At 42.1% G+C, this 12,759-nt stretch overlaps 1 protein-coding gene across 2 annotated transcripts in view; it reads right to left on the bottom strand.

Moving 5' to 3' along the window:
* The window catches only part of ARRB2 (arrestin beta 2), a 305,471-nt gene extending 293,036 nt beyond the window's left edge, over window positions 1–12,435 (bottom strand). For both annotated transcript variants that reach the window (XM_069217995.1, XM_069217994.1), the window contains exon 1: window positions 11,981–12,435. In XM_069217995.1, the coding sequence (XP_069074096.1) occupies window positions 11,981–12,003 (23 nt within the window). In that variant the 5' untranslated portion in view covers window positions 12,004–12,435. The remainder of the gene's footprint in view (window positions 1–11,980) is intronic.
* Between the last annotated feature and the right edge of the window lie 324 nt (window positions 12,436–12,759).

Here is a 12,759-nt window from a genome sequence, read left to right as displayed (position 1 = left end):
CAGGGCTACTGATGTGGGTACACAATCAGTGCTACAGGCCCACCAGTAGCATTTGATTTACAGGCCCTAGGCACACATAGTGCACTATACTAGGGAATCTCTAGTAAATCAAATATGCCAACCATGGATAACTCAAATCACCAATACCATCTAGACAGAGAGCACTTACACTTTAGCACTGGTCAGCAGTGGTTAAGTGCCCAGAGTCCCAAAGCCAGCAAAAACTAAATTCAGCACAGGATCAAAACAGGAGGTCAGAAGCAAAACGTTTGGAGATAACCATGCAAAAAGGGCCATTTCCAACAGGCGACATACAGGCTGGCCAGATACTGATGATCTCAAGTTTAAAGCAGACTTGCAATCCACCCAGCACGACAAACGTTTTGGGAGAAGAACCCCACATTTTCTAATGTTAACCTAATACAACTCAATTTTCACAGTGCCTGAAGCAGACGTAAAATTCTGAAAGGCCTTAAAAAAAAATTTTTTTAAAAGTAAATAAAATAAATAAATCTTCACATATGCTTACAATCTGTACCCTCAGACTAAACCAAGAAAGACTCAGAACAACCACCATACAAGTGCCCAGAACATATCCTGAAAATACCATGCAACAGTGCGAGTACCACAGAAAAAACAGTATTGTCACAAAATGTGGGCTAAAAATGGTAAATAATTAATGATCTAAGAGTAATAAAATGAGCATGGAACCTGGAAGTCAATTGTTAAAATGCATTTAGAGTAGCCATCCTCAAGCGAAGGTGGGCCACAGTCTGGGTCATAGAAATAGATATTCAAGAACTCCAAAAAGTGACAAGAAAAGGGACATAAGAGTACTTGGACACTGCACAAGTGTCTTATGTACTTCTGAAAATGTATTTTAAAGAGCTAACTGGACAGCATTCCAATGTGTTAAACGTTAAATATATTAATGAGAAAAAATTAAAAAAGGTAACAAAGAACCTTACACCTGAGGAGCAGTGGCCAGTTACCACAGTAATAGATTATTCGATTCAGTTTGCTTTAGTGCACTAAGCATCAAGAGGAGGGGGTATTTCTACTTTGCTCACCCCCGCCCTGATCAGTCACTTCCGTGAGGGCACAGCATAAACGTTGAATGTGTCACAATGTGAGCACGCATGTGCAATTGAGAAATGGTGAATTCTATGTTGTAGGCTGAAAAGTCCTCTTAACTTTATTGGGCTACGAGCGACTAACGGTTCCGGAAATTCTTAAAGTCCACTACAACCACTTCCTTCCTCTTTCTATGCAGGAGGCACAGGCATGTGTATCGACATCGGTGGTTAGAAAAGGGCGCATCCTGGAAGAGAGGCAATAAATCTGCCACCCTAACAGAAAAAGGGGGCAAACGCACGAGCCCAAAGAGAAAAACTGCAAAACCAGTGACTCATTCTCACTGAGACCCACTTACAAGATGTGTCACGCTTCAAGCACATTGTCATTTGCTGTGTATATTACATTAACTGTACTATAACCATTCTGGACACCAGGCACCAAAACAGGGGATGGTCGACATATCACTATCAAGTGTGGCACAGTTTTAAATTAACAGAATAAGACCTTCTTTAGCACATGCAAATTGTGAATCTACCCAAAAAGATTGGAAATGGTTCTTTACCTTTATAATGTGGCCTCAAACAGCCCACAAGACCTATACTTGCTTCTATCTTGTCACAAGCTTTACTAACGGCTAAGTTAAATAAATTCAGGCATTTTAGAGACAGTCTAATTATAAATTGACGTAGTCAAATTTGTTAAGGTTTTTCTTGAAAGAAAGTTAGCTTCACCAGGATTTGAAGTCTGGTTAGTACCTGCAATGCTACAATCTAAACAAAGTGCGAGGAAGTCCATTACCGTAACTGACGAAATGTTGGAGATGGATACTGTACGGCTTTGGCTTACAGAATGCACTCCGTGTGTTAAATACAAGGGAATGCTGGGGGACAAACTGCATGTGATGAAGCTTAGAATGGTGATTTGCCAAGTTGGGCAACAGTGGAAAGATTTTTTCACTTACTGTGAAACGCTGCAACGGCGGACCTGTCATTTGAATAAAGGAGTGATCAGTTCGAGAGTTCATTCTTATGAACACCTCCCGACTAGCTTTGAGTTATGATTACTCAAGATGCCTCAAATGATTCCATATTTGCAATTTTCCATCCTTTTGCGGAAAACTGTATCACAGGAACAACGCAAACCAACTAAACACAAACCAGATGCTGTGCAATTTGGCACTTTTTTAAAGCACAAAATATGTCCTCACATCCAAAATAGACGAGAGCGCATTTTGTGCTAAAATACATAGTTCTACATGTCGAATTTGTGGTTTATGTAATGCGCCCAAAATGTCATGCAATTACGCCGAGAAATAAGACAGATTTCGCAAGCTACTGTTTTTATCCTTGACTGACCAAGTATGGAATGCTTAACTGAAGCTCTCCAGAGTGTCTCTGAAGCAGGACTTACTTTAAATGTTATGGTCACATAAGCCAGATATGCTGGTTGAATAATGCTAGTGTCCCGTAAAGGCATGGCTGGAAGCCTTAGCATGTTTTCCACTAGTTAAGGATTTACTTGGATTCAGAGAAAGCCAAGCTTCACCTATAACTTTAGGGCTGTCGCAGCACCTCTCTTAGTGCTTAGGTTGGATACCTAACACTCAAAGGAGACAATATGAACTAATAATACCTAATCCTGAGCAGTTAAAAGTAATCATAATACTACTTCTGGTGCAGGGAAAGGGGAAACATCAAGTCAAATACACTTCAGAGGACTAGAACATCTTACGGTTTGCTCGGACTACAAACTCTCAGAGGCAGAATCCAATGATTGAGCCTCTGTGTTTGTCCATCATGTATGTTAAAAAAAGGGATCATCCCCAACTCAAAGCACATGATTTGCACTGCAACATGCTGCATAAATACAGGCCACCTACCCAAAATTCTAATGGATCCTGGCTTTTTAGACACACAATATTAAGACAGTTCAACGTCTCAAGCACCCAAAGTCAATTTTTTTTACCATGACTGAGCACACTCATCTGTTCTTGATGATAGTAAACTGATGTACTGCAAGTCGGATAATCAGCAGTATGTTTATTCTTCAGTCTCGATTTGTGAGGTTGATAAAAGCTACTAAACATAAATGAGTCAATGGTACACTCTCTTACCCCTCTCTTGGCAGAGGCCTGGACCCAGGGGTGTCTGAAGTACTGTGCAAATGAAGAACATTAGTACAAGTTGTTCACAAATGCCTGCACATAGGGACCAACCTTTTACCTTCATTTAAAATTCGGTTTCTCCAAGCAACCTTGAACTGTGCACACTGATCCGTTAAGGCATTATGCGAACCTATGAAAAGGAGATTTGAAAATGGCACTTTGGGGAAACAATATAAGGAGACTTTTGAAGTGACATCGTCCAACTTGTACAGGGGAAAAAGGCAGAGGCAAGAGGCACTGTAGCCAGCATCTTCCAAAACTGTGAAACCAACTTATGTGGAAAAAGGATGCAAAACTAATCAAGCCTGTATAACTGCGTTTTCCATTAGGAAAAGAACATCAAACTGAGCCAGAATCCTCCAATTACCAAGATGCTGGATTGGCAAGGTTGCCACTTCTGATCAAGGACCAAAAAAAAAAAAAAAAATTAACAAACTATATTATGGTGCCACATTCAGAAAACCACTATGTGATGAAAGGCAAGCACCAAGAAACGAACAGTTGTGTGCCCTTAAAAAATGGCAAAGAGCCAAAAGGTGACAGCACAACTTGTTTGAACCCAGTTTTGGACTACGTGAGAAGCAGAACGCATTTATGAGAAAAAAAAAAGAAAAACATAAAATATGCTCTAAAGCAGTGGTTCTCAACCTGTGGTCCGGGGACCCCCTGGGGGTCCGCAAAGCCTCCTCAGGGGGTCCGTGACTGCTTAGAAACTAAATAATATGAACAGATTAGGCCCCCACCTTTCAGTAATGACTCAGTAGGGGGTCCCGGGATTCCAATAAAGATTCAGTGGGGGGCCCTGGGCTCCAGTAACGATAAAGTAGGGGTCCACAGAAGTCAAAAGGTGGGGAACCACTGCTCTAAAGCATGGGTTCTGAGCTGATGGCTGACGGAGTCCCAGGAGTGCCCAATGCCTTGTGTCTGAGACTACAGAAAATTCAGTACTATTAGCATATTAATAAAGTACATAAATAAACTGTCAAATTTAACATTTTAAAATGCTTGGGAACTGTGAAGGAATTTCACCATGGAGGCTATTAATTAAGGTGGTATCATTTCCTTGATTCATTGAAGCAGCGCACTTATACAATATAGTATGGATAATGAGTACCTCAATTGAAGCACTGACAAAAAGAGCATACATTAGGAGCAAAAAAAAGACAAAGCGATGATAGAGCTTAACATATTGCTTCGTCTTGTTGAATTATACACCTAATCTAGAAAAGCTTCATCTTTCCCATTAAAATTTCTGTTTTTCTATATTTGCTTGTGAATTAAACAAAATATCTGACCATTTGATTATATGTTTGATGTATACGTGTCTCTGTATGTTTCTATTATTTTGAAGTTAAAAATCATAGGAATTGCTTAGGCTGGGGTCCTCCACTTCCAATAATGGTTTAGTGAGGTGTCCCCGGATTGCAGTAATGATCATGTGGGGGGGGTCCTCGGATTCTATTAATTATATAGTGGGGGCCCACAGAACTCAAAAGGGTAAGAACCGCTGCTCTAAAGAATGATTGGGCCTCTTAGTGAGAAAGACTAGGGAGCCCACCAGAAGACATCTAGGGCAAAACAAATCTCAAGTACAAAGCTTCATCCTCACGGACTAATGAATTCTCTGCAGAAAAAAAAGAGCAAACGGTCACCAAAGAACAGACTGATCAACCACTTGCTTGAGATGTCACAAGGGAGACAGATCAAGCCACAGTGAATACAACTGCCACCGAAGTAAGCTGAGAGAGGAATAAACCTAGACACCGGTCTAACTACAACGAACATAAGACATTAAGGTAACTCTTCTGCATTCTGTTGAAAATATGAAGAATTCTTCGGGCCTCTTCCATGAAAAGTAGGAGAAACAGCAATAAGCTGTTCTGCACATGAATGCTTGCAGCCAGCAATACATTCATTCTGGAAACAGTGTGATCATCATTCGAATTTCTGTTATGCTCGCATATCATGTGGTTACTTCATAAGAGCCTATCAGGCCATTAAATAATTTTCAGATTACCAATCAGTACACATCATGTGCCATGGTAGGTAGTGTCACCCACCAATGATGTAGAAACCGAAGGTCTTGCCTATGGAATGAGAAATGGAGCATGAACCTCACTACTCGACAGGTGCACCAGGTCTGTGAAAGGTTTGAGTAAGTCCTCTTAAGACTTCATGCATACCACATGCACCTGAGCCAACAATTCTTTCGGCAGCCCAGCTTTCGCTTATTTCCCTGCGCACACACATCCTGTGCACAGGTCTTGCAAAATTTGACTGTCATGCGACAGCCTTCGCCAGTCCCTGTGTATACAGCTCCTGCCTTCATTACCGCGCCTGCATGATTTGGCTACAATGTGTCACAGGCTTGACGACCAGACCTGTTTGGCACCTACAATATTTGGGGAATTGCGTGTGCATAGCTACTTTGTTTCCAGTGTCTGCACTAGACTCCATTTAAATCACTTCAGCTGGCTCCAGCGTTTGCATAGCTCTCAGACGTCACAAAAGCACATATGCACAGAATGTGCGTGTAGACTTACAAATTATCTACCTGTCCATCTGAGGCGTTACAGGCCACCAGTGGGGTTCAAACTGTTATAGGTCTGCCGAGGGATAGATATTGTTAATATTTATGGGCTATCTCTCAATACCTGCACCAACAGTAACTTACATAAGCTCGTTTTCACTGCTTGGCCTTTGGGACCAGAGGTGGAAAGTAAACAGGGTTCCTCGGGGCTGGAAAAAGCGTCAAAACGACGTGACATGAAGAAAGCAAATAGCACAACACAGCAGGAAAACATCAGTTGGGTAGCAAAGCACAAGACGTCAAGTTGGCAGGTGTACCAAGACTGACAAGGGCCAGTGGGAATTAGAGCACCAGCTGGCGAGAGGGGTGGAGGCAATGGCACAAAAAATTGACAGATGGGGACAGGAATCAATGCAGTGGGGGAACAGGAGATCCGAGACGCGGGCTGATGAAAGCCCCACCAAGAGGACAGTACAGTCTTGTTTAGCACTATTTGCACCCTCCTTAAAACAGGCCATTTCTTACTTCCGGATGCCCCTTGAGGTTAGAGGGATGGAAAAGAACAGCAGCCTAAGTGCTGTAAAAAAAAAAAAAAAGATAAACATAACACAACGTGAATAAAGTAAAGTGGACAGCACAACACACGGAGGGTATAAAGTGTAAAATACAAAAAGGCAGAGGGTCACAGAACAAAGTAACCGAAGAAACAGAATCGAAGAAACAGGTGCGAAGACCAACCACAGCCCTTCAAGGGGGACATGAAGTCTGGCCAACTAGATGTGAGGTGCCTGGCCAACCACCTACGTGGACACAGCTGACATGGTGTAGTTTGCTCTCTGACTTGAGCCAGGGTGCAAAACCATCGAAACTGACACAGGATCTACAGGCGCAAGCCAACAAATGAAGGGATTGTTTTAAGGAGTAACACCAAACACATCCCAGAGAGCAGAAAAGGAAACAAGCAGATTGTTTACAGCAAGGCCATGTAGAAGGATGGGTGGGATCGGGTACTGGCACGAGGGGCCAAATGAAACAGCGGTATGGCAGGCATTTAGGGTTTCATAAAGATATGCATATCCCTTTGTACCACACAAAACACAATGAGTCTTATACACAATTTTCGGAGAGTCACTGGATTTTGAGATTATAGCTCTCGTTCCACTCCTGTGCAACTGCTTTCCAGGTTTAACTTTTCTCACTCAGGTAACCCTCCGTTTCTACTAGCTGGGCACAGATGGAGTTCACTTTGATTTTAGGGGGTCAGAAAACAATAAAGGCTCTGCCCTATAAAGTTCAGTCGGGACACAATGAAATGTAACCTTTGATGCTTGGGACGGATCAGCTTGATGAATCTTGTACTAAGGATTTCAGTAAGCATAAGACTGAAGGAGAAAACTAAATCTAAACATATTTTGCTAAAAGATCTACCCCAAAACTTATTTTACTATAACGTTTTTGCTGTCTATTCAATTATTTTGACCAAACGATCTTTTTATCAACCTGAACATCCGCTTAATATCAATTTTACTCAGTTCTTCTATTGCATCCACGTCAAAAATGTATATATAAAATAAAAATATCTATGTCCTGCAAATCTTTTCTCTTACATATGGGTTCTTAGTGGATTGCCTTGCCAATGCTCATGGACACATATCAATATACCCTTTCACCTTCAAGAATCATTGTGCCTTTCTACCTACCATGAAAAAACTAAGCATACATGCAACTGCTAAACTGAAAAAACTTTTTAGAAGTTTTTTTTTTTTAAAGCACAAACGAGGCTCTGTAGGGCTGTAGGGCATCAGAGTGCCTCAGACTTAGATAGATTAAAATACAATATATGCCGAGAAGCAGAGGCATGTATTTTTTTATCAGGAATGATATCTGGCCATGTCATTTTAGCAGAAGTGATATGTTGGGTCCAGAGTGAGCTTGTACAGTTAGTACATTAAGAGATTGGTAAGCTAACAGGATACAGACGCGGTTTTATCTTTTTAAAGTCAGGTCCTTGCTTTAGATGTATTTGCTTAGGTAAGTAAAGTTCAAACAAATTAGACTTAGTAAAAATGCATCTTTTTAAAGGGATCTCATTTTTTTATAGATGAAATTGCTAAAGTAAATAAAGATTAAACAAGTAGAATAGGAAGGCAAGAATTTGTGAAGTAAGTGAGATGCAGGGCACGTTACAATAAGTTAATGGAGTTGAACAGCCTGATAGACAAGTGTATGTTTCACACCGTGAGTGCGGGCCCTAAAAGGAAGCGGAGGTCAGCGGGTGAACTTTTCTTAAAATGAGTGTTCTGGAGGCAAAAATTAGCTTTGCCTCTGACGATAACGATTCTGCAGAGAAGGCAAGTTTCAGCGAGAGAAACTTGGGGGTGTTCATGTGCTGTATCTTGAAATTAAATCAGGCAGTTCTATAAATACACATTGCCTCAATCTGTAGTCATCTTAACGAAGTTGAGGATCGGTGTATTTTAGTTGCATTTATGCAAGTATTTCAACAGCCTGGTTGTAGCATGCAAGATCGCCTTTCGCAGTGAATGACGTTTCTATCATTCACTAGTCAGAAGAAAATTTCCACAGTCAGAAGAGGAAATGATGAAGGACTGCACAGCGGTTTTTTAGGCATTTGGTCGACTGAAAGGCCTGCCGTTCCAGAAAAATCAGAGTTGACAGAATGCTCCTATAGCCATATTCTAGATATGGCTTCCAAGGTTGAGTTTCCTATTCAATACTATACCTAAAAATTTGATGGATTCACCAATTTGAGGGTGAAACTCTGCAGAATGTACTGTTAGTCAATACTGGTTCAGTAAGGAGTCAGGTTTTGAAGACTAAGAAAAAATCAGTTTTTAATTTATTTATGTTTAGGTGTCAATCTTTTACCCATTTGACTGTTTCGACAAGCAGGACGATAACAGCATATGATCAGTATTGACAGACGTTGTAAAGTATAGTTGAGTATGGTACAAGAAGAAGATACGGCAGCTCTTAATTAGTTAGAAGCCCTGGAAGTTGGTAAATATATACACACTGTGACTTAAAGATGACATTACTGAGCCCTGGGTATACCACAGAACAGAGGGGTATTGTTAAGGGAGAGACTGCCCAATTTTAACCCACTGACATGACTTGAACCGTTTCAGTACCATGCCATTTAGGAAGAATAGCCCTTCTTCAAGAGGAGGAGTGTTTTATGGACCACTCTATCAGAGTTCGAGGTCAGGTCTAAAAAAATAACTACATTTTTAAAAGATCATCACAACTCAAGTACCTTAGAAAGTGTTTAATTGTCATCTATTATGATCCACAATTGATATGTATCTGCTGTACCATGCACGGAAACCCATTTGGACATCACTGTAAGGTTGTTTTCTTTCCGACTATTCTTATTTTGGGACACTCCAAGGACATGACAACATGTAAGCTGGTGGTGGGGCAGACACTGGCAAGGCACATTTGGGACAGCTGTAGGTTTTGTTAAGCAAGGGTTTAACATGTTCTCTTTGGAGTAGGTCAAATACACACCCATGTTTTAAAAACTAACTGATAATTTAAAAAGCAGGAATTGAAGCTGTGCTGATTTCTTTTTTTTTCCTCACCAAGTTAGGATGTATATTGACAGTTGAATAGCAGGAAGGTTTCATTTCCTTAATGGTGTCTTTAAGGAACTCTTCCGTAACTAGCTTAAAGCGTACCTAAAAGATATTTGTTTTCTTGGTGATAACTATTTAATAGGAACATAAGGTGACGGAGCAGCAAAAATCTTGCGTGATCATCTTGATTTTTTTTATGGAAGATGTGGTGAACTTAACACATTACTTACACCATGTTTTTAAATTGAATGTTGAAGTGCAATATTCTTTCCACATTTGAAAGAGCTTTCTTAGTCTGTTTTAGCTCCTTTCATCTGGCTTCTTAAATAGTGTTGCCAGGATTACAGTTTTCTTGTAACAAGCTCGTTTGGATTGTGTTGAATTGCCTTGTTTAAAATGTACTATTTGTTTCTTAAAATATAAATAAATATTAAATTTAAAAAAAAACTGAAGACTATTTACAACATGCTCTTTGCCAATAGTTAATAAATGGAGACTGATGAAACTGCCGTTATGGATCATACATAAATGGTTTAGGCAAAATTTTGTCCAGAGTAAATAACTGCAGTGGTGAAATTGTTCTAAGTTGTTACTAGGGAAAACTAGGTCAATGTAAAAGATGTTTTAGAAAAGAAATGTTAGCAAAGTATATTTAGGGAATCAATTTTAAAATATAACTTTTTCACTATCTATTACACATTACCTGATAAAAACACCATATACCATCTAGCAAAAAATTAATTCTAGGAAGAGGTAAACAAAAAAAATGCCACGCAGGAAAGGTTTGTGGGGCGAGGGGATATCGGCTGTTAAAAGGGAGAGAATCCAAAGGTAGATCATAGTGTGGAGAGGGGGTGCATACGGGGTTCATAGGGACGGCACAACGAGTTCAAAAGGAAAAGTGAAAGGGGACAGAGCCCCAAGCCATGAGGGAGAAAACTGGAGAGGACACCGAGCTGATGGGGGCAATGGAGAACAGCATGAAACCATGGAGTGGGCCTGCTGGAGAGAGCACAGAGGCGATAGGGCATAAGATGAGCGGTGGGAGAATAGGGCATAAGAAGATGGGCGGTGTGAGAATCAGAGGGGGAGAATGCACAAAGAAGGGGGTTACAGACTAGACTTGCAGTCAGGGGTGAAGGCAGAGAAAAAGGATGGTCAGGGAGGAGAAGGCACAGAGGCACTGTTCACCCACTATTGAGTGTATACTGTTTTCAATATAACGTACTGACTTGTAAAGCACACTGACGTCGTAAGGCTCGAGCCGCAATACAAAAAAATAAAATCCCAATTAATTAATAATTGGCAGGGCAAATAGGTCTTGTTCGCTCGTTGAGAGCTGAGCAAAACTTTTTTAAAAGGTCTGCTGCAGTGAGAAAAAGGATTCTGCAAATAAAACGCCTATGAGAACAAATTTACTGTAGAGTACTTTTGAGGTGCAAAATAACCCATCATGAAATTATAAATGTATTTACATAGCGCTTACAACCCCTGATGAGGTGTTGAAGTGTTTTTTGGCAAGTAGCATCGGAACACAAGTGTAGTAGTTAGTAAGTTAATAAAAATGTTTTGGAGTTTCTCTTGTGCATTGAATGCGTTAGGTGTGTGCTCTTTATTTCATGCATGCGAGTGTGGAGTAGGGGTAGAATTTGAAAAGAGCAATGCAAGCACTCTCTACATGGAGGAAAACCATCAAAGCGCCAGTAGGATGAAATGAGAGAGTAATGGTCTGCTAAGTAGAGTCAATGTACATTTTGAAAAATTGGTAACATGTCTTACAGCCAGCTACTGTCAACCCTGTCCTAAAAATGAAGACTGGAGTGACGTCAGTGGAAGTTTGGAGGGGGTCGGAGAACACAGAGTGAGGGAGGACAGACAATGAAAGAGGATTAAGGATGTGAGGCAGTGGTCAATAAAAAACAAGAACCACAAATCACAGTGGACAGGATGGACAACATGTAAGGGTTCAAAGAGGAGGACATGCAAAATTCAAAGAACACAAGGAGGAGTTCAAACTTAATAGGGCAATATAAGTAATTCAAAAAAGTGGCCCTAATTGGAGGAAAAATAAGAAAAGGGCATAAAGTAGGGTCAAAGAAAATGGCATTCAGTGGAATTAAAAGAAAGAGGATACCGAAGTGGGTGATCAACAAGCGAGGAGTCTGGTGCCAGTATCTTCTGGCCAGGCACCTGTGTTTAACCTCATGGTCGTAGGTGCAAAACTGGCAGGTCCCTTTGACTTTCATCCTTCCGATGTCAATAACATAAATACCACTAAGCTGGTTAACAATAAACATGTTTTTCTGCCTCAATTGATGTCTGCGTGTTTTAAAAAATGCGTGTTACGTTATATACTACTCAAAAGAGGTCAGGGACGGAACAGAAAGGTAAGCAATTGGGGGACGGGGAGGGTAGAGGACCCAGATGGGGGCCAAAGGCCAAAACAGTACAAGTGATGTCAACGTGTAAGAAAGCATGGGTCGGAGAAGGGGAAAGAGAGCACGGGTGAGGTCAAAGTGGGGCTGTAACCTCAGCAGAGATTGAGTGGTGTCCCTCGACAGGCAGAATACAGTCGCTCCGGAGCTACCGTCTACGTTTTTCCGTTCTTACCGGGTCCCGGCCTTGTCACCCATGTCGCTCACGCACGGGGACGCGCCTTCTCTTCCTCGGGCGCGCGTTCTCGTTCGTCCGTTCCTTGATCTCACGCGGGGATCCGGTCGCTGTTTACCAGCAGAAACTCAGGATGCCCGTGGCTGGTGGCACGCCTCAGCCTTTCTGCCAGCTGATTAGGGCGCTGGGTGCTTTGCACAGATGCGCCCCCTCGACTGCTGATAGCAGCTGGACTTGGGGACTCGCGCCCGGGCCTGCCTCCCTTCCAGCTGATTGGTGAGCCTGGAGGTCACGCGCGAGGGTTCTCCTCGGCCGCTGATAGGTGCACTCGGGGGGTCGTGCGTCCCGACCGATGCCCTCTGGAGCCTCTATCAACGCTCTGCAGAGACCCTAGTAGCACTGCTGGAGCCTGGTCCGCGCATTCCGCCCTTCCGCTGATGGGCGGCTCCCTCACCCAATCTGATCCCGCCCTCGGCGCGCTTTCCAATCAAAAGGGGGGCGGGCACCGACGTCAGCGCAAGATTTGGCAGGCTGGGAGCGCGAACCACAGATGAGACTAGGGAGGAGGAAGCCTGTCAGTGCATTATCACCCCAGTGACCACCACCTTTGTGACCACCAATATAACCTTATAGAGTCCGTCACTACCAAACTACACCAACCAAACCAAAAGGAGCAACCCAGTCTATCTCCCATTACCCATTTGATCACCAATGACTACATCAAGATTCTGCTGCCTGGTGCATATGCTCCAGTAGACCGGATTCGGATGGGAGACACT

The sequence above is a fragment of the Pleurodeles waltl genome, chromosome 12 (genome assembly GCF_031143425.1).
Source record: "Pleurodeles waltl isolate 20211129_DDA chromosome 12, aPleWal1.hap1.20221129, whole genome shotgun sequence".
In the NCBI taxonomy this organism is placed as follows: Eukaryota; Metazoa; Chordata; class Amphibia; order Caudata; family Salamandridae; genus Pleurodeles; species Pleurodeles waltl.
This window is presented reverse-complemented; position numbering and strand designations above follow the sequence as displayed.